Below are 20,723 nucleotides of genomic sequence, written 5' to 3'. Positions count from 1 at the left end.
TGTTCTCTTTTTTCTCTCATCGAGATCCACGACAGTGTTCGACGAAAAACACACACACGACCGTTTTTCTCGGCAAAAAAGCTCTGCCAGCATTTTTCTTGATGTTTTTTGCCTAGGAAAACGGTTGTGTGCAAATGTGCAAAGATGCTATTCGACGATCAGTGAATGGTGAAAATGTCTGCTCCTTTTCTTGTGCAGGGTGCAAATGGGGATGGGGCTGTCTGCTCTTCTTCCTGTGCAGACACACTTTCGTGAGAGTAAACTCTGGTGTTGATGGCCTCTTACCTAAAGGTAATGAGGCAACAGCATATAGCAATAAATGCTCTGTGTTCCTTTGAGGTTTCACCGATAAACGGGATCCACACGCTGTATGCCCAAGATACTGTTTCTCCAGGTACTAGATGCCAGGGCACTTTATGGTCTCTCGTTAGTGTGGTATTTCATGTATATGAGGAAGTATGGATAGAGAGGGAAGATACCAGATAGTGTAGTATGTTCAAACAGTAGAATGGTGCTCACAAAGTGTCAGCATTTTAAAAACGATTATCCACGAGCTCATCTACTAGTGTCACTTCTTGTTTCCTTTTGCTGTCCCTACGCGTGGCGTCACATGACTTCATCAGGGGACTGAAGTTCATTCCTTTGATCTAAAGAACTACTTGTTACAATGTTTCTCCTGATCTCCGATGCTGTGATAAACTTGGCAGGCTGCCTGGATTTATTTATTTTTTGTCAGAAACGAGCAGAGAACTCTCTGCATTTGTTACATAGAATCGGGATATGCCGTTTTAAGAGCGTGAGGAGAGTTGAATTGCGATCTCGATTCTTTACCGATTATTCCTGCAGCTCATACATACACACACACCCCACTGTAAAGGTACTACTGAGAAAAGAGTCTGCTAGATCCACAGCTGGAACCATCCACTTTTTCTGAAAGTTATCTTCAGTTGTTTTTTTACTGCACAAACATCTCATCTAGATGCACCCAATCCTTGTGCGGATCCTCTTAGGTGATGCATGAAGATGCATCAGAAAGGAAGAAGGTGGGAGGTGAAACTCCGAATGCAACACCTGTGGTAATGGGGACCTGGACTGTTTAGGGGTTGTCCTGCAGTAAATCCTTACTGATATCACGTTTTACAGTGGAAAAGGCAGCCATAAATGCCTCCTTGGACACAAAAGGTACCTTAGAAAGGAGCCCCTGAAAGAGTTAGTGAAAAGCCAGATGATGAGTCAGAGCCACAGAATTTAGTTTGTGGAACTAAAACGGTCTCTAACAAGAATGTGAGCGTTTTGGCCCCTGGATCCAATCCCCATAATGCCAAAGGTCCCTGGTCACTCTGTGGGCTGTGCTGAGTATTTGCTTGTTTGATGTCCAGTTGCGAAAAGGGGAATGAATCCGAGATAGTGCCCACACATGCGTGGTATGCCCTCCTGGCCATGCCAGAAAAGTAGCAAATGCAGACAGGGCACATCTGCAGAGTCACAGCCGATCAACAAAAGTAGTTGTAAAAGAATTCTTAGTAGAAAGACTATCCCAGCGGAAAGCAACAGGTCCATCACCTACGGCCACCAGCAAAAAAACTGAGGCATTGCTGGAGGGCTGGGTCAAGATTTGCTTTTTTGCCAATGTCCAATCATCTTGAGGTGAAACACAACCCAATGATCTAAGAACCAATTTTTCTGTTACCTGTAATGTATAGAAAGAAAGGTACTTGGATAATAATGCTTCAGGCTTCCTCTCTTGTATGTCCTCCCCAAGAACTCATGCAATCTCTGCACGGACAATCTTTGCAGGATCCTGTGAGACTTCCCCGCCCTATGCCAGCATCCTGACAAACATTGGGGAAAGAGAAGGAAGGTAGTAGTCATAGTGCTCCAGGACAGAGCCTTCAACATTCCCAGAAATGTCAAAGATTAATGAATAAAGTTTTGTTTGCGGGAAAACGAGTCTGGTGGGATAAAGGAGGGGGGAGGGGGCAAACAGGCACTGTTAAGCGCATACTTCTCTTTGGCATGCTTATCTCCTTACAGTCTATTCAATGTAAGGAAGGGGGCATGGCTTAAATCTTGACTTGAGTTTAAATCCATGCCCCATATACAGTCTGGGGTTAGGATCCAAGAGTGCTGCACAGAGATCAATTTGAAGATTAATAGCTAGATTCAGAAAGACTTAGGCTGGCGTATCAGTAGATCCGCCAGCCTAAGTCTGAATCTGCGCCAATGCTAATTTAAGCGTATTCTGGTAACCAGATACGTTTAAATTAGGCTCAGATACGAGCGGCGTAAGTGTCTTACACCGTCGTATCCTAAAGTGTAATTTTTAAGCTGACCGCCAGGTGGCGCTTCCATTGCAGTCGGCGTAGAATATGTAAATCACTAGATATGCCTATTCACGAACGTACGCCCGGCCGACGCAGTACAGATACGCCGTTTACATAACGCATTATCAGGCCTAAAGTTATTCCATCAAATAGCTGGAATAGTAATGTTAAGTATGGCTGTCGTTCAATGCACACTGGGATATGTAGGCGGACGGCGCATGGGCCATTCCAAAAAAACTTCAATCACGTCAGGTCAACCCAAATTAACATAAAACACGCCCCCTCAGCCTATTTTGAATTAGGTGCGCTTGCTGCATTTACGCTACGCCGCCGTAACTTAGCAGGCAAGTACTTTGTGAATCATGTACTTGCCTCGCTAACTTACGGCGGCGTAGTGTAAACACGATACACTACGCCGCCGCAAAGTTAGGGGGGCTTTCTGAATCCACCTATAAGCCCACTATGTGCTTGCTCTTCAGAGCTGCTGTTACCTAATGCCGCGTACACACGACTGTTATTCATTTCATGGGAAAAAAAATAGTTTTTCTCGACGTGATTCCTCTCAAGCCTGCCTTGCATACACACGATCATGAAAAAAAAAAAAAATGCTCGAGAAAAGCGCGGTGACGTACAACACGGATGACAACACTTACGACTGCACTATAAAGGGGAAGTTCCATTCGAATGGCGCCACTTTTGCCAATTTTGTGTTAAAAGTTTGGTGAGAGACGATTCGCACTTTTCAGTCTTTGTGTTTTTCAGTCTGTTACAGAGTAACGAATGTGCCATCTCCATTACGAACGCTAGTTTTACCAGAACAAGCGCTCCAGTCTCACAACTTGCTTCTGAGCATGCACATTTTTTAGCCCCTTGTTAAAGCGTACACACAACCGTTTTTCACGACGCGAAAAATAGAACGTGAAAAACAACGAGAAAAAATAGAGCAGGTTTTAATGGCCGTTTTTGTCGTCGAGAAAAATGCTCTGGAGCATACACACGACCGTTTTTCACGACCAATTAAAAAAAAAAAAAAAATTCTCGTCATGAAAAACGGTCGTGTGTATGCGGCATTAGAAACATTTTAGACCAGCTTAGGTTCCTTTTTAAATGTGCTTTTTTATTAAAGCGGATGTTCCATGGGGAAAAAATATTAAAAGCCAGCAGCTACAAATACTGCAGCTGCTGACTTTTAATATTAGGACACTTACCTGTCCTGGAGTCCAGCGCTGATCGCAGCAGAGCACGAGCGATCGCTCGTCTCTCTGCTGCTCCCCCCGCCATCCACGCTGAGGGAACCAGGAAGTGAAGCGCTGCGGCTTCACTGCCCGGTTCCCTACGGCGCATGCGCGAGTCGCGCTGCGCCCGCCGATTGGCTCACACGCTGTGTGCTGGGAGCCGAGTGTTCCCAGCACACAACGGGCGACAGACGGGAAGTCAGAAAAACCCGTTTTTCGCCCGTAGCGTGAGGCCGGAAGTGGGTGCAAATACCTGTCTTTAGACAGGTATCTGCACCCCCCTCCCCCCTGAAAGGTGTCAAATGTGACACCGGAGGGGGGGCGGGTTCCGATCAGCGGGACTCCACTTTAGGGTGGAGAACCGCTTTAATAAAATTTACCATACAAAAACAGAAAGAAAATAAATGAATAAAGATCCAATGATGTACTCTTACCCCAACCCCTAGATATACTCCGGAGGCAGGCTCTCTAGCTGGCTGGTTGCATTGTCCATCTTTTTTCACCAGTCTGACATTTTTGATGGCATCCAGCAGGCAGTCCATGCAGGACCGCTGGTTAATGTTGATATTTATGACTGTTCCCTTGGGAGTCTCACAGGAGACTTTCCCATCCGCCATCTTCACAGTACTGACTGCCACCATCCTGTGCCAATGCAAAAAATTGAAATGGGCAGTTAAATAAATCTTTGACAGTGTAACATGTTGAGTATAATACAAGTAAATAATTTAGAGTTCTAAAATCAGCTATGTATTCTGATTTAGAAAGAGAGGCAGCTAGAAAAGAAGAAGAAGAAAAAAGAAAAAAAAAAAAGTTATGTTTGTTTATTCATAAAGGCGTAAACACACATCATTTTTCCTTTTATGGACATTCAAACAGATGCGTAAACATGCACTTTGTTCAGATCTGTAGGACTGAGGACATGGGTTTTACGCACTTTAGCATGTCTGCACTAATGCAGCGTACACACGATCGTTTTTCGGCTTGAAAAAAAACATTTTTCAGCATGTTCAAAAAACGACGTTGCCAACTTCATCATTAAAAACGACGTTGCCCACACACCGTCGTTTTAAAAAAAATTATGAACAAAGCGCGGTGACGTACACCACGTACGACGGCACTCTAAAGGGGAAGTTCTATTCGCTTTTGGGCTGCTTTAGCCGATTCCGTGTTAGTAAAAGACGATTTGCGCTTTTCTGTCTGTTGCAGCATGATGAATGTGCTTACTCCATTATGAATGGTAGTTTTACCAGAACGAGCGCTCCCGTCTCATAACTTGCTTCTGAGCATGCACGGGTTTAAAACGTCGTTTTAGCCCACACGATCATTTTTTACAACCCGAAAATCGTAATTTTTTCAGAAGCCAAAAAATGATCTGTAGCCCACACACGATAATTTTAAATTACGTTTTTAAAAACGTATTTATTTTTCATGCCGAAAAACAATCGTGCGTATGCCGCATTAGGCCCTGTTCACACCTGAGCAATGCTGCCACATTGCTTTTTGCTTCGTGATTTTGTGGTGCATTTTTGAATGGGTCTCCCTCTGCTCCAAGAAAGCTCATGGTCCCAAAAGTTGGCACTGAACCAGGTGCATATTTTCCATTGCATTTTTTGCTAGAATCACGTGATCTGCCCGCAATTTGCGTCACTCAAGTGTGAACGGGGCCTCATACAGAGATGAAAAAGATGCATTCTGCAGGAGGATATAGAGCTACAATTTCACGATGTTAGATATGTTTTTTTAAGAGACAAATATTTTACTGATCATTTATGCAAGAACCTTTTGCGTCATAAAAACCTTGCGTATATGATCAGAAAAAAATTGTCATTGTTGTAAGTGTGTAACCTAACTTTTGCCACGTACACACGACCATTTTTAATGGTCTAGAAAAAAACGATTTTTTTTTATGCGATTCTTGTCAAGCCTACCTTGCCTACACACGATCGTGAAAAAAAAAATGCTTGAGCAAAGCGTGGTGACGTACAACACGTACGACAGCACTATAAAGGGGAAGTTCCATTCGGATGGCGCCACCCTTGGGGCTGCTTTTGCCGATTTCATGTTAGTAAAAGTTTGGCGAGAGACGATTCGCGCTTTTCAGTCTTCGTGCTTTTCAGTCTGTTATAGCGTGACGAATGTGCCATCTCCATTACGAAAGCTAGTTTTACCAGAACGAGCGCTCCCGTCTTATAAATTGCTTCTGAGCACGTGCGTTTTTTTCACGCCGTTAAAGCCTACACACAACCGTTTCACGACGTAGAGCATGTTCTCAATTATTATTGGCCATTTTTCACCTCATGAAAAATGCTCTGAAGCCCACACAGATTGTTTTTAATGACATTTAAAAAAATTAGCTTTTTTCACATCATGAAAAACGGTGGTGTGTACGCGGCATTAAACTTGGGATCTGTCAGCCAGCAAAATCCTGCATATAAGCATCAGTAAATTGCATCCATGTGCAAGAGAGTTATTCTTCCTATGGACATAGGAAAAAAAAAACAATACACGCATATGAAATTTCACAAAAAGACTCTGCAAGCACTGTGCTGGAGGATTATTATTTCATGATATTTGGAGGCACTCCGCATTCCCCAAAATATCACTGGAAGAATAGGGATGCCACTCCTGCAGTATGAAAGTTAAATGTCGACTACCTAACTTTTTTACACTATGGTTTTCCCCCCTCACTTTCATGCAGCTATAGGATATGTGGAAAAGACCAGATCATTTAACCACTTCAGTTCAGGAAGGTTTACCCCCCCCCCCCCCTTCATGACCAAGCCATTTTTGCAATATAGCACTGTGTTATTTTAACGGACAATTGCGCCGTTGTGTGACGCTGTATTAAAATAAAATTGATGTCCTTTTTTCCCCCACAAATAGAGCTTTCTTTTGGTGGCATTTGATCACCTCTGCAGCTTTTATTTTTTGCGCTATAAAACAAAAAAAAGACCAACAATTTTGAAAAAAATATAAAAAATAATAATATTTCTTACTTTCTGCTATAAAACATATCCTATAAAAAATGTAATAAGAAAAAAAGGCTTCATCTGCTACATGTTATTGATATAAAAAAATAAAGTTATAAGCCTCATACACACGATCAGACTTCCAGCTGACTTTTCCGTGGATTTTGGTCCGAAGGGCGTTGGCCGTGAACTTGTTCTGCATACACACGGCCCAACATTTTTAGCCAACATTCACCAAATCACATGGTCTTTCAGCTCTTTACCGCCACCTTTTGGGCAACTTCTGCTATTGTTGTCTGAGGTTTAGCATTGGTTCCGAGCATGCGTGTTTGTACTTTGGATTTTAGTTGGAGGGAGTTGTGACACACAATGAGATAAACCGACGTAACAGATTTATTGCCAGACAGTTGGTGAGCATGAACAGCCAATATTTGTTGTCGTTAATTCAGCCAACAATTGTCTGATGGAGCATATACACAGTCGGATTATGCGACACGACACGTCCATCAGACAATTATGGCCATAAAATTGGATCGTGTGTACAAGGCTATTAAAGTCTACAAACTATGGGATATTTTTATGGAATTATTATTTATTTTTTACTAGTAATGGCAGCAATTATTTAGCGGGACTACTACATTGCAGCAGACAAATCGGACGCTAAGTGACTTTTTTGGGGACCAGAGATGCTATTACAATGATCAGTGCTAAAAAATATGCACTGTCACTGTACTAATGACACTGGCAGGGAAGGGGTTAACATCAGGGGCGATCAAAGGTTTAAATGTGTCCCTAGGGAGTACTTCCTAATGGTGTGGGGGGTGCTTTAATTGTGGGAAGACAGATCAGTGTTCCTTCTTAGTAGGGAAGATAGAGATCATGTGTTTCTGCTAACAGAACGATGACCTGCCTTGTTTACATAGGCAGGCTGCCATTCTGCCTCTCTCAGGAACAAATCGGCAGGTCCGTGAGAACTTCGGGTCCAACAGCTGAATGGCTCATGATGTGTCCAATCACCTCGAAAGCGGGTTAATCTGTGCACAGGACCTGCCGCCCCCGCAGTTTATGTACAATAAGAGGTCAGCAAGAAGTTAAAGAGGAACTGCAGTCTCTTTAACCACTTGCTTACTGGGCACATAAACCCCCTTCGTTCCCAGGTGAAATTTCAGCTTCCGGCACTGCGTCGCTTTAACTGACATTTGCGCGGTCGTGCGACGTGGCTCCCAAACAAAATTGACGTCCTTTTTTCCCCTCAAATAGAGCTTTATTTTGGTGGTATTTGATCACCTCTGCGGTTTTTATTTTTTGCGCTATAAACAAAAAAAGAGCGACAATTTAAAAAAAATATATTTTTTTTTTACTTGTTGCTATATTAAATCTCCCATTTAAAAAAAAATAAATAAAAATTCTCTCAGTTAAGGCCGATACGTCTTTTTCGACATATTTTTGTAAAAAAAAAAAAAAAAAAAATCGCAATAAGCGACTGGTTTGCGCAAAAGTTATAGCGCCTACAAAATGGGGAACAGAATTATGATTTTTTTTCATTATTTTTTTTTTACTAGTAATGGCGGCGATCTGCGATTTTTATTGGGACTGCAATATTGCGACGGACGTATCGGACACTTTTGACACAAATTTGGGACCATTCACATTTATACAGCGATCAGGGCTATAAAAATGCACTAATTACTGTATAAATGTGACTGGCAGGGAAGGGGTTAACACCAGGGGGTGAGGAAGGGGTTAACTGTGTAGCCTGGGTGTGTTCTAACTGTGTGGGGGAAGGGGGGTGACTGGGGAGGTGACCGATGCTGTGTCTCTATGTACAAGAGACACAGATCGGTCTCCTCTCCTCTAACAGCACGTGGAGCTCTGTGTTTACACACAGAGCTCCACGTCCCTGCTGTTACCGGCTGTGTTCCCGACAATCGCGTGTACCCGGCGGACATCGCGGCCGCCAGGTACACGCATCGGGTCCCCAGCGATGCGGCGGCACAGTGGTTACCCGCCACGCGCCCCACAGTGGCGCGCGCGGGTAATGCATTCCAAATGACGTCCAAAGACGTCCACTTGGCACCTGAGAACCGCGCTGTTGACGTCTTTTGTCAATAGCGCGGGGCTCAAGTGGTTAAAAACGAAATCAGCAGCTACAAATACAGTGGAACCTCGGATTGCGAGTAAAGGGGTTAACAAATGTTTCGCGAAATGAGCACTGTATTTGAAAAAATCCTGACTCTGTTTGCGAGTGTTGTCTTGCAAAGCGAGCAGGATTCAGGCCAAAGCGGTGTGCAGTACCACGTTTGGCCTGAGGTGTGGGAGCCCTGGAGCCGATCGGCGCCGCTCGGAAATACTCAGTTTCCAAGCATTTCCGAGGTTTGCCGAGGTGTCCTTGGGCCTTACCGGTCGTTTCCGAGGCTCTTCAACGCCCCCCACCTCTGGCCGCATGCGGTATTGCATGCCATTGAAATCAATGCGCAACAAATTATTTTTGTTTCCATTGACTTGAAACTCTTTGATATGCGAGTACTTTGGATTATGAGCATTCTCCTGGAAAGGATTATGCTCGTAATCTGAGGTTCCACTGTACTTAGCTTGTGACTTGCGTATAAACAAAGAGACACATACTGGTCCAAGAGCCCAGTGCTGTCTTCACCCTGGCTAGTTCTTTCTAGTCTTTGCAACCCTGGAGCCATCATCTTGGCTGTTGAAAGCCAGCAGTGACTACCTGCTGTTTTACAGCTGGCTCCACACTGCGCATGTGCGAGACATGATACACTTTCAATGGGTGTAAATAGCAGGTGGTGGCGCCTACTTAAGTGTATAATGAATATAAGTGTACATAAATAACTAACCAATATATCCATGAGAGAAAAAGGCCTAATTTAATGTGCAACAATCGTAGGGTGATACTACGGATGCACCAGTGTTCGGTGTGCCACCGCCCTGACAATATATCCACCTAAGTGGTTAAATTATCACGTGGTAGTGTCTGTTACCAATCCAAATAAATAAGTGAATAAATAAAGAGAAATAAATATCATAAAAAATATATATCATAAAAAAAAAAAAAAAATATATATAAATGTGCAATACAATGCTGGTAGTTATCCTTGAATACATAAAAAGTGCACACAATGTGTTTAAAAAACAAGTCCAGTTTCCAATCTTGCTTAATGTAAAAAATAAATAAAGTGCTGTGTGCTTCATGCAGATACAGGCTATACTGCAAGCCTTCAGTGGATCACTCAGTGCTCTCCCCCAATGGTCCCGCACTCACCGAATCCAATCACCCCTACAGGGGTAACAGGCTCTCACAATAAGTATCCGCACTGCCAGGACTTTTCATGCATAAACTTTCAGCCGCTCATAGAGGAGACAAATGAAGCGCCCAATAGCATGGTACCGTTTTATAAATGAAGTATAATACTTTAATTCGTATAAACAAGGTACTCACATTTGACACATGGTAAAAAAGCCTTAAAACAGAGTGCCGTAGCTCAGAGATGCGAGCGGCCGAGTGTGGTAGCGCCACATCTGGTTCCACCCAATGTGGAACACAAGCTGTCAGCTTATGCGTATGTTGTGATATTTCACGTCACGTAACCCCCTGGTCTCATTGCCTAACTTGGTGTGGGAACTTCTGCGTTTTGGGGCACTTTCAAAATTAATTATCTAAAATCTGAAATTTGACCTATTGTGCTTCCGTCTGACAGCTTTTCCCTTTACCCGGGCCACATCTTCTGAAATATTTGGGCATTCATCTCACGATTGCTTAGTAATTGGCCTACAATATTAGCCACATTTAGGAGGTACTCATCAAAGTGAACTATGCCTGCCTTTACCTGGCTGGGGTGGGTAAGCATCATAAAGATGAATAACCTCCCCCAGGATGCTCTTCTACCAACAGATGGCGCCTGTGCTCCTGTCCAGAAAAGTTTTTTCACAACTTGCTAGCATGCTTTCCAGATTTGTGTGGAATGCACAGAGGCTGCGAATAGCCATGAGGGTACTGAGGGCGATGATAAAAAAAACGGGGGGGGGGGGGGGGGTTAAGAATTCCCAATATTCAGAGGTATCTTTGACGAGGCTCTTAAGTCTGAAATCAGATTAACCATTGTCGTAGCAAAATCGGCGGTACGCAGAGCATACCGCCATTTTGCCCTGTGCTATTAAACACAGAATCCATCTTGATGAAATAATCCATATTTAAACCAAATAAATTCACTCACCAACATTCCCTGCCATTCATACAAAGAGACACCATCACCCATCAGCTTGTTCTCATTCCATTCAGCTCTCAGTCATCATTCTTGACTTCAAGCAGCTCGTTCGTTTATTATATAGGGTCAATCATCAGTAACAAAAGGTGTGGCTTCACAAAACAGCCAATCAGACATGTTGTATACATTCAAAAGAACCAATCACAGACATGTGATTCAAACAATGCTTAGAGTAGTGATGTATACAAATAGCTGGGGGCAGTCGCCATGCTCTGTGAGACACAAAGGAATCAGATAGCATGGCTACTGCACACAGAGCCATGTGCAGACTGCCATTGTTGCAAACCATACTTAAATCATGGATCCGATAACCATAATTTTCATATAGTTATCCTACAGTTTCCATGTACGCAGATCTGTCCACTCGGAGTCATTTAATGCAGTCGACAAGAAGTGGCCAGTCCCTTGCTGAGGCATAAATAAACATCCCTAAAAGGAGCGTGCAAATCTGCTGTGTCCATGAAAAGGTGTTTGCGCCAAAAGGCCTTCCACCAACGTCTGTATGCGTGAATTCGCTCACCTGAGCGCACTACAGCAAACCCGACACTGGGGGGACATCTGACAACATACATTTATAGAATTTTCAACAACACCATCAGTTTTCTCTGGCTCCTTCTGTGTCCCCGTTGGCCCCACAAGGAGGCTTTCAATGGTTCCCCCAGCGAACAAATTACCTTCTTCGGGCGGTGGGCAGACGATGGCAATGCTAGTTGTGGAAAATTCATGGAGAACAGTAGACTGCTTACATTTGAAACCCTTAAGGCCCGCCATGGTAACTTTTTTGCTATACTGGGCCGCTCCATCAGGTCAATTGGCGTCAGTATAAATCACACAAATAGGAAACAAAAAGGAAATACAAAGACACTGAATTTCAAAAGAGCCAGCTTCCCTAAACTACGAACCTTGCTAGAAGGCATAAATTGGGATAAAATCTAAGGAACAAAGAACATGGAGAAGAGATGGGTTCGCTTTAAGAGCATATTAAATAAGGGCATTAGCCAGTGCATCCCATTGGGTAATAAATTTAAAGGAGCAAACAAAAGACCTGGATGGCTTAACTCTAATGTAAAATTACATATAAAACCAATAGGGAAGGCCTTCAAAAATGTTTATTTTTTTTAAAAAGTCTGAATGCTGATGATATAACAAGAAATGTATGGGTGCAATTAGGGCGGCTAAGATAGAACACAAAAGACACATAGTGGAGGAGAGCAAAAAAAATCCCAAGAAATTCTTTAAGCCAGGGTTTGACAAATTTGCTTGGAATCTAGGAGCCAGCTAAAAAAGTTAGGAGCCAAAAAACGCACCCGTCCCGCCAAGCTCGCACGCAGAAGCGAGTGCATACGTGAGTAGCACCTGCATATGTAAACGGTATTCAAACCACACATGTGAGGTACCGTAGTGATTGGTAGAGCGAGAGCAATAATTCTAGCCCTAGACCTTCTAGCCCTAGACCTCCTCTGTAGCTCAAAACATACAACCTGGAGATTTTAAAGGGTAAAAGTTTGTCACCATTCCACGAGCGGACGCAATTTTGAAGCGTGACATGTTGGGTATCAATTTACTAGGCGTAACCTTATCTCTCACAATATAAAAAAAAAAAAATCTGTAATGCCAACGACAACCACAAGATGGGGCCAGATCACAGACGAAGCTGAGGCCTGCAGAAGGCCGCAAAGCCGCGGCCTCAATTACCAGCTGGCCCGCGCCGGCCGGTAATTGAGGCCGTGGCTTTGCAGCCTTCTGCAGGCCTCAGCTTCCTTGTGTGAAGGCCGCAAAGCCGCGGCCTCAATTACCGGCTGGCGCACCGCGATCGCGCAGCGCAGTAATTGAGGCCGCGGCTTTACAGCCTTCTGTAGACTTAAGGTTCCCCAGGTGCCAGGTCACAATTTCTTGTCGCAATTGCGACCACGCGCCCGGATTTTGACGAGGCCTGCTTTAAACGGTGATACGCCCCAAATATGTAAAATATTAAAAGCCAGCAGCCACACATACTGCAGCTGCTGGCTTTTAATACTAGGACACTTACCTGTCCTGGAGTCCAGCTATGTCGGCACCTGCAGCTGATGTTTCCATCAGCTGTCAGGTGCTGCCGCCGCCATTGTGGGCAGTGGAACCCGGCAGTGTAGCCTTTCTGCTTCACGTCGGGAACCCTACTGGGGTCTGCTCCTCTCTCTTACTGGCCGAGCGGCCAGGGGAGGAAGAGGGAGCACCGTGGTGACGTCACAGGCCGCGGTCCAGACTCCCGGAAGTGGGAAAGGATATCTGTCAAAGACAGGTATCCTGGCCCCCCCTTCCCCCCGAAAGGTGTCAATTGTGGCACTGGAGGGAGGGAGGAATCAGATGGGTGGAACTCTGCTTTAAGTATGTAAAACAGTAAAAAAGGGAGGACAGACCATATTGGCCCCATAAAGAATCACAAAGGACATCTGGTTACAAAGGATGGGGAGATGGCGAAGGTATCAATTTTTTTTTTTTCTCAGTCTTCACAAGGGAATCGGAGGGCTTCAGTAACCAAAACTGCAGTGTTTATCCTTGTGACACTTCACAGGAAGCACCTCCATGACTAACAGAGGACAGAATTTGAAATAGACTTGGGAAACTTAACATTAATAAATCACCTGGACCGGATGGTTTGCCCCCAAGGGTACTTAGGGAACTCAGTCAAGTAATTGCAAGACCACTGTTCCTAATTTTTACTGACAGTCTGACTTGAATGGTACCAGCAGATTGGAGAAAAGCCAATGTAGCACCAATATTTAAAAAAGGGCCCCAAATACATCCCTGGGAATTACAGACCAGTTAGCCTAACATCAATAGTATGCACGCTCTTGGAGGGGATGATAAAGGGACTAAATACAAGATTTTAGTAATGAAAACTGTATCATTAGCAGTAATCAGCATTGATTCATGAGGAATCGTTCTTGCCAAACCAAACTACCGTATTTATCGGCGTATATCGCGCACTTTTTTTCCCTTAAAATAAGGGGAAAATCGTGGGTGCGCGATATACGCCGATAGCCGCTTCCCGCGCTCAGTTTGAATTCCTGCGCCGACATATACCGAGTGCAGTACACTCGGGTACATTCAGCTAGGCTCGGCTTCGCTCGTACATAAACGTCACAGAGCGTGAGCGAAGCTGAGCCTTGCCGAATGTACCTGAGTGTACTGCACTCGCTATATGTCGGCGGAGGCATTCGAACTGAGCGCGGGAAGCGGGGACTCGACTTGAGGCGCGCGCTGGAGAAGCCGGGAGGACACCACCGAGGCCGCAGACGGACGCCGGACCGGACGATGGATGCTGGGAAGACACCAAAACTGTAAGTAATAAAATCATATAACATTTTTTTTACAGGAATTTCGGGGGCAACTTTAGGGGTGCGCGGTATACGTGGGACCGCGATAAATACGGTATTACCCTTCTATGAGGTGGTGAGTTGCCATCTAGATAAAGGAAGGCCCATAGGTATGGTGCATCTGGATTTTGCAAAGCATTTGACACAGTTCCCCATAAACATTTACTGTACAAAATAAGGTCCATTGGCATGGATCATAGGGTGAATAGATGGATTGAAAACTGGCTACAAGGGCGAGTTCAGAGAGTGGTAAATGTGGAATACTCGGGAATGGTCAGAGGTCGGTAGTGGGGTCCCACATGGTTCTGTGCTGGGACCAATCGCATTTAATTTGTTCATAAACGTCCTGGAGGATGGGGTAAAATTATTCAATCCATGTATTTGCAGACAATACTAAGCTAAGCAGGGCAATAACTTCTCCGCAGGATGTGGAAACCTTGCAAGAAGATCTGAACAAATTAATGGGGTGGGCAACTACATGGAAAATGAGGTTTCATGTAGAAAAATGAAAAATAATGCATTTGGGTGGCAAAAATATGAATGCAATCTATACACTAGGGGGGAGAACCTCTGGGGGAATCTAGTAGATGATAGACTCAGCAATGGCAAGCTGCTGCTAACAAAGTGATAGGGAAATCCCAGAACTCAAGGTGTTTCATGCATTAAAGTTATTAACTCCAGGTAGAGCTGCACGATTCTGGCCAAAATGAGAATCGCAATTTTTTTGCTTAGAATGAAGATCACGATTCTCTCGGCGTAAAATCTTTTACATTTATAAAAAAAAAAAATGGGCTAACTTTACTTAGTTTATTGGTTTGCGCAAAAGTTATAGCGTTTACAAAATAGGGGATAGTTTTATGGCATTTTTATTAATATATTTTTTTTACTAGTAATGGGCGGCGATCAGCGATTTTTATCAGTACTGCGACATTATGGCGGACACTTCAGACACTTTTTTGGGACCATTGGCATTTTTATAGCGATCAGTGCTATATAAATGCATTGATTACTATAAAAATGCCACTGGCAGGGAAGGGGTTAACACTAGGGGGGCAAAGAAGGGGTTAATCATGTTCCCTGGGTGTGTACTAACTGAAGGGGGGGGTGGACTGACATGTGAGAATGACAAATCGCTGTTCATACATTGTATGAAGAGGCGATAGGTCATTTCTCCCCCTGACAGGACCGGGAGCTGTGTGTTTACACACACAGCTCCCGGTTCTCGCTCTAACGAGTGATCGCGGGTGCCCAGCGGTAATCCCGACCGCCGGGCATGCGGGCCAGGGGTGAGCAGGGGGCGCGCACGCCCCTATTGGCTGAGCGGTGAGATGACGTATAGTTACGTGATCTCGCCCAGCCATGCCGACCTGCCGCCATATAACTGCGGCGGCTGGTCGGCAAGTAGTTAAAAAGTAAGAGTCCCAACACTGAACCTTGGGGTACACCACTGATAACATTAGACCATTCAGAGTAAGAATCATTAACCGCTACTCTCTGAATTCTGTCTTTTTTAGCCAGTTTTCTATCCATTTACAAACTGATATATCCAATCCTGTAGACTTTACCTTACACATGAGCCGTGTGTGTGGAACTATATCGAACACTTTTGCAAAATCCAAGTATACCACGTCCACAGCCACGCCTCTGTCCAGGGTTTTACTTACCTCTTCATAAAAGGAAATCAGGTTTGTCTGACAACTTCTGTCTTTCATGAATCCATGCTGTCTGTTGCTTAAAATATTTTTTTCCAGCAAGAACTCATCCATGTGGGCTTTTATTAATCTCTCCAGTATCTTCCCAACTATAGACGTTAAACTAACAGGTCTATAGTTACTTGGTAAAGACTTTGTTCCCTTTTTAAATATGGGCACCACATTGACCCTGCGCCAATCCAGTGGTAGTATTCCTGTCATTAGAATTTTTTTTTTTTAGAAACTATGGCTTTGATATTACAGAGCTCAATTCTTTTAGGATCCGTGGGTGGATGCCATCTGGTCCAGGTGCTTTATCCACCTTTATTCTGTCAAAATATTTCTGGACCATATCACCTTTGAGCCATTGTGGATCATTTGGGGCTGCGTCACTACCACCCCCATTATGGACATGAACTTCCCCATGCTCCTTTGTATAAACAGAGCTAAAGAAAGAATTTAATTAGCCTTTTCTTTGTCCCCAGTCACCCACTCTAGATTAATTTGTAAGGGGCCTACATGCTCAGAATTCACCTTTTAACTATTAATATATTTGAAGAACTTTTGGGGGGATTGTCCTACTATCTTTTGCAATCTGTCGTTCGTTTTGATTTTTTGCATCTGATGCAATCTGACCACACACACACAGTTTCAGCATGGCGTCGTTATATTGCCACATACCATCTTTCTTGGGGGTGCAAAGAAATGTCCAGCCCCGGGTGCCGGATGAGCTAGCTACGTCACTGGTCTGATAGGATTGAACGTTATATGAGCCAACACAAACGCTTCTCATTTTAGATTCTTCTACAAAGCCCAACACCATAAAGTTTGTAGCTCCTGATTTAGTAACAATTCCCTTTCTATAAGAAGGTATGCAGAGCAGAGGAGGAGTCCTGTCTAATAAGAAAGGAGACGTGGATGATGCACTTACTTGCTGCGTATTTCTCCAACACTCAACTCTGCTCTGTGTCTCTGGCTGTAATGAGCTCAGCAAACAGAGGGAGCAGGAGGAGCCTTGTATAGGGAGGGATGGGGGAAGTGAACTTCCTGTTATGATCCTGCTCTTCAGGTGCTCATAACATTTATATTATGCTATGAAGCCATGTTACCATAACAGGTTATCCATTTACTAACATTAAATGACTTGCCATTTCCTGTGTTAATGTGAGGAAAACACATCTCTTCATTGTGAGCATTCTATGAATGTTCTGCCTGTACAGTATGTCAGATCTGATTACTGCGCCTGTACCAGGGCATGACCCGGGCCACATATGTGCGGGTCAGGAACAAGTGCATTATCACACTCTTTCCGAACCCACACTGTATAATTCTGTGCAGTACACCTTGCGGTGCAGGTTTACTAAAAGAGAAAGTGAAAATCTTGACTATGCCAGAAATAGACTGGGACTTTCCAGGCTCCACATACTTGTATGTAGAACCTGAAAAGTCCCAATATATTCCTGACATTGTCAAACATTTGAGCATAAACAGGAAGGCACATGGTGCCAGAATACAGCCCATGTCCAGGACTAGTGAAAAAGTCCACCCTTGCAGTGCTGGGGGGAAATGACCACCTTCACTCATATTTTTCCATGCTCCAGCCAGCTGCAGTGCTCTCCTTCTCCAATCAAAATGTCAGCTTCAGAGAAAGGAACTGGAGAATCCACCCTCAGTCTGTTTTTCTGTTTCAAAAGTGACCTATCAGGGGTCTATTTAGTCCCCTGATATATTTAAAGGGGTGTTCCAGTCATTTTTAATGTCTATTAACCACTTAAGGACCGCCTCCTGCACATTTATGTCGGCAGAATGGCACGGCTGGGCACATGCACGTACAGGTACGTCCTGTGCTAGTACCCACCCGCGACCCGGTCCGAAGCTCCGGGACTGCGGGACCCGATCGCCGCTGGAGTCCCGCGATCGGTCCCCGGAGCTGAAGAACGGGGAGAGCTGTGTGTAAACACAGCTTCCCCGTTCTTCACTGTGGCGGCGGTGGCATCGATCATGTGTTCCCTTTTATAGGGATACACAATCGATGATGTCACACGTACAGCCACACCCCCCTACAGTTGTAAACACAAATGAGGTCACACATAACCCCATCAGCGCCCCCTTGTAGTTAACTCCCAAACTGCAATTGTCATTTTCACAGTAAACAATGCATTTTAAATACATTTTTTTGCTGTGAAAATTGCAATGGTCCCAAAAATGTGTCAAAATTGTCCAAAGTTTCCGCCATAATGTCGCAGTCACGAAAACAATCGCTGATCGCCGCCATTAGTAGTAAAAAAAAAAAATTGATAAAAATGCAATAAAACTATCCCCTATTTTGTAAATACTGCGCATGCGCGAGCGGCGCTGCGCCATCCGATTGGACAGGCGATCGCCTGGGACCTGTCACGTGTCCCAGGCGATCACCTAGAGGGAGGGGCTGCCAAAAGGCGATATGACGTATCGCCTTAGCAGCCCCTCGGCGGAAGGAGGAAGTGGGACAGGAAGTCCCACTCCTCCTGAAGCCCCCACTATCCCCCCCAAAAAGTTACATGTCAAATGTGGCATGTAAGGGGGCAAGGAGTGGATTAAGCGGAAGTTTCACTTTTAGGTGGAACTCCACTTTAAAGGAACACTGAGCCCTGGTTCACACTGGGCTGCGGGAGTGAAGCCGTGCGAGTTCAGCTGAACTCGCACAATTTCACTCCCGCTGGCAGTCCCGATTTCGGCAGTGATTTAAGAGACATCTGTGCAGGTTTCTGCACAGATGTCTATGTAAATCGCGGCCCTAAGTCGGAAAAAGTAGTACAGGAACTACTTTTTGAAATCGGTGCAGTGCCGCGGATGTGGCGTCGCACCGATTAGGACGGTGCCATTGCCGACAATTGCCGGCAAATGCCGCCGATTTGAGATGCGAATTTACAAGTGAAATCGCATCTCAAATCGAACCAAATCGTACCCAGTGTGAACCTGGGCTAAAGGTTCGTTTTTTATTAGATCAATTGATTGCTGTAAACTAGAGCATTTAAATATCACTTACCTCGTTTTCCCTTTTGACCTTCAAAATACAGTAATTCAGGTTTGAAAATGCCATTTCCTGTCTCTCCTCTTCTTGCTTTCCACCAGCATCTGAGCCGTTTTGCATGGTGGAAAGCAGAATGTGCTCACCCCCTCCCTATGACTACAGCCCTGCGTGAAGATGCTCTCTTATCCCTCACAGGCATGGGCGTCCGCTCCATAGGGCAACGGGGGCGGTTGCCCCCCCCTGGAATTTAAGAACTGCAGGGGGTGTCAGGCCGGCATCCCCCGCAAATGAAGATCAGCGTGGGGGGTGATCAGCGCGAGTGTCTTTGGGGCAGGCAGAAGGAGCCGCTCCGCCAGAGAGCAGGGTCCTGCACCAATCAAGAGGCAACATGAGGAGACTTGCAGAAGCGGGGTTTGTATGAGCAGGAATTTCGGGCATGGCGAGCAGAGCAGATGAGGATGCTGTACGAGTCGGGCGGCGGGAGGCAGTGTTTCTGGCTGTTTGTGAAATGGCCGGGGGAGATAATCTGAAGGAGAGGAAGATGCTGAGAGGAGTGGTCGGGGAGATGTCAGCGCGAAAACATATGGCACCAGGCCAGGCTGACAAGACTGCACTCTGCACAGCACAGAGAGGTGACAGGCATGCTCTGTATCCTGTTACATTCAGTCTACCATTGCTTGATAATAGATGTCTCTGGGTATAACAAGTGAGCTACTGGTTGCTGGTGACATGGTGGTGATCTGGTGTTGCTGGTGACATGGTGGTGATCTGGTGTTGCTGGTGACATGGTGGTGATCTGGTGTTGCTGGTGATCTGGTGTTGCTAGTGACATGGTGGTGCCCTGGTGTTGCTGGTGACATGGTGGTGCCCTGGTGTTGCTGGTGACATGGTGGTGCCCTGGTGTTGCTGGTGACATGGTGGTGCCCTGGTGTTGCTGGTGAAATGGTGGTGCCCTGGTGTTGCTGGTGACATGGTGGTGCCCTGGTGTTGCCCTGGTGACATGGTGGTGCCCTGGTGTTGCTGGTGACATGGTGGTGATCTGGTGTTGCTGGTGACATGGTGGTGATCTGGTGTTGCTGGTGACATGGTGGTGCCCTGGTGTTGCTGGTGACATGGTGGTGCCCTGGAGTTACTGGTGACATGGTGGTGCCCTGGTGTTGCTGGTGACATGGTGGTGCCCTGGTGGTGCTGGTGACATGGTGGTGCTGGTGACATGGTGATCTGTTGTTACTACTGACGCCGTCCTCTCTGCCCTACTGACACCGTCCTCTGCTCTACCGACACCGTCCACTGCTTTACTGACACCGTCCACTGCCCTACTGACACCATCCTCTCTGCCCTACTGACGCCATCTTCTCTGCCCTACTGATGCCATCCTCTCTGCCCTACTGACACCGTCCTCTGCCCTACTGACACCGTCCTCTGCCCTACTGACACCATTCTGTCTGCCCTACTGACACCATTCTCTTTGCCCTACTGACACCATCCTCTCTGCCCTACTGACACCATCCACTGCCCTACGACACCATCCACTGCCCTACTGACACCGTCCTCTGCCCTACTGACACCGTCCTCTGCCCTACTGACACCGTCCTCTGCCCTACTGACACCGTCCTCTGCCCTACTGACACCGTCCTCTGCCCTACTGACACCATTCTCTCTGCCCTACTGACACCGTCCTCTCTGCCCTACTGACACCATCCTCTCTGCCCTACTGACACCGTTCTCTCTGCCCTACTGACACCATCCTCTCTGCCCTACTGACACCATCCTCTCTGCCCTACTGACACCATCCTCTCTGCCCTACTGACACCATCCTCTCTGCCCTACTGACACCATCCTCTCTGCCCTACTG

The 20,723-nt window shown here is 45.5% G+C and overlaps 1 protein-coding gene across 1 annotated transcript in view; it reads right to left on the bottom strand.

Moving 5' to 3' along the window:
* LOC120909251 (transmembrane protein 176B-like) overlaps window positions 1–16,833 on the bottom strand; it is a 37,213-nt gene extending 20,380 nt beyond the window's left edge. The window contains exons 1-2 of the mRNA XM_040320979.1: window positions 16,787–16,833; window positions 3,994–4,201 (exon numbers count right to left, since the gene is read on the bottom strand). Of these exons, the coding sequence (XP_040176913.1) occupies window positions 3,994–4,200 (207 nt within the window). The 5' untranslated portion in view covers window position 4,201; window positions 16,787–16,833. The remainder of the gene's footprint in view (window positions 1–3,993; window positions 4,202–16,786) is intronic.
* Between the last annotated feature and the right edge of the window lie 3,890 nt (window positions 16,834–20,723).

Source organism: Rana temporaria, chromosome 8 (genome assembly GCF_905171775.1).
Source record: "Rana temporaria chromosome 8, aRanTem1.1, whole genome shotgun sequence".
NCBI lineage: Eukaryota > Metazoa > Chordata > Amphibia > Anura > Ranidae > Rana > Rana temporaria.
Note: the sequence above shows the minus strand (reverse complement) of the source record. Positions and strands in the feature narration are given on the sequence as shown.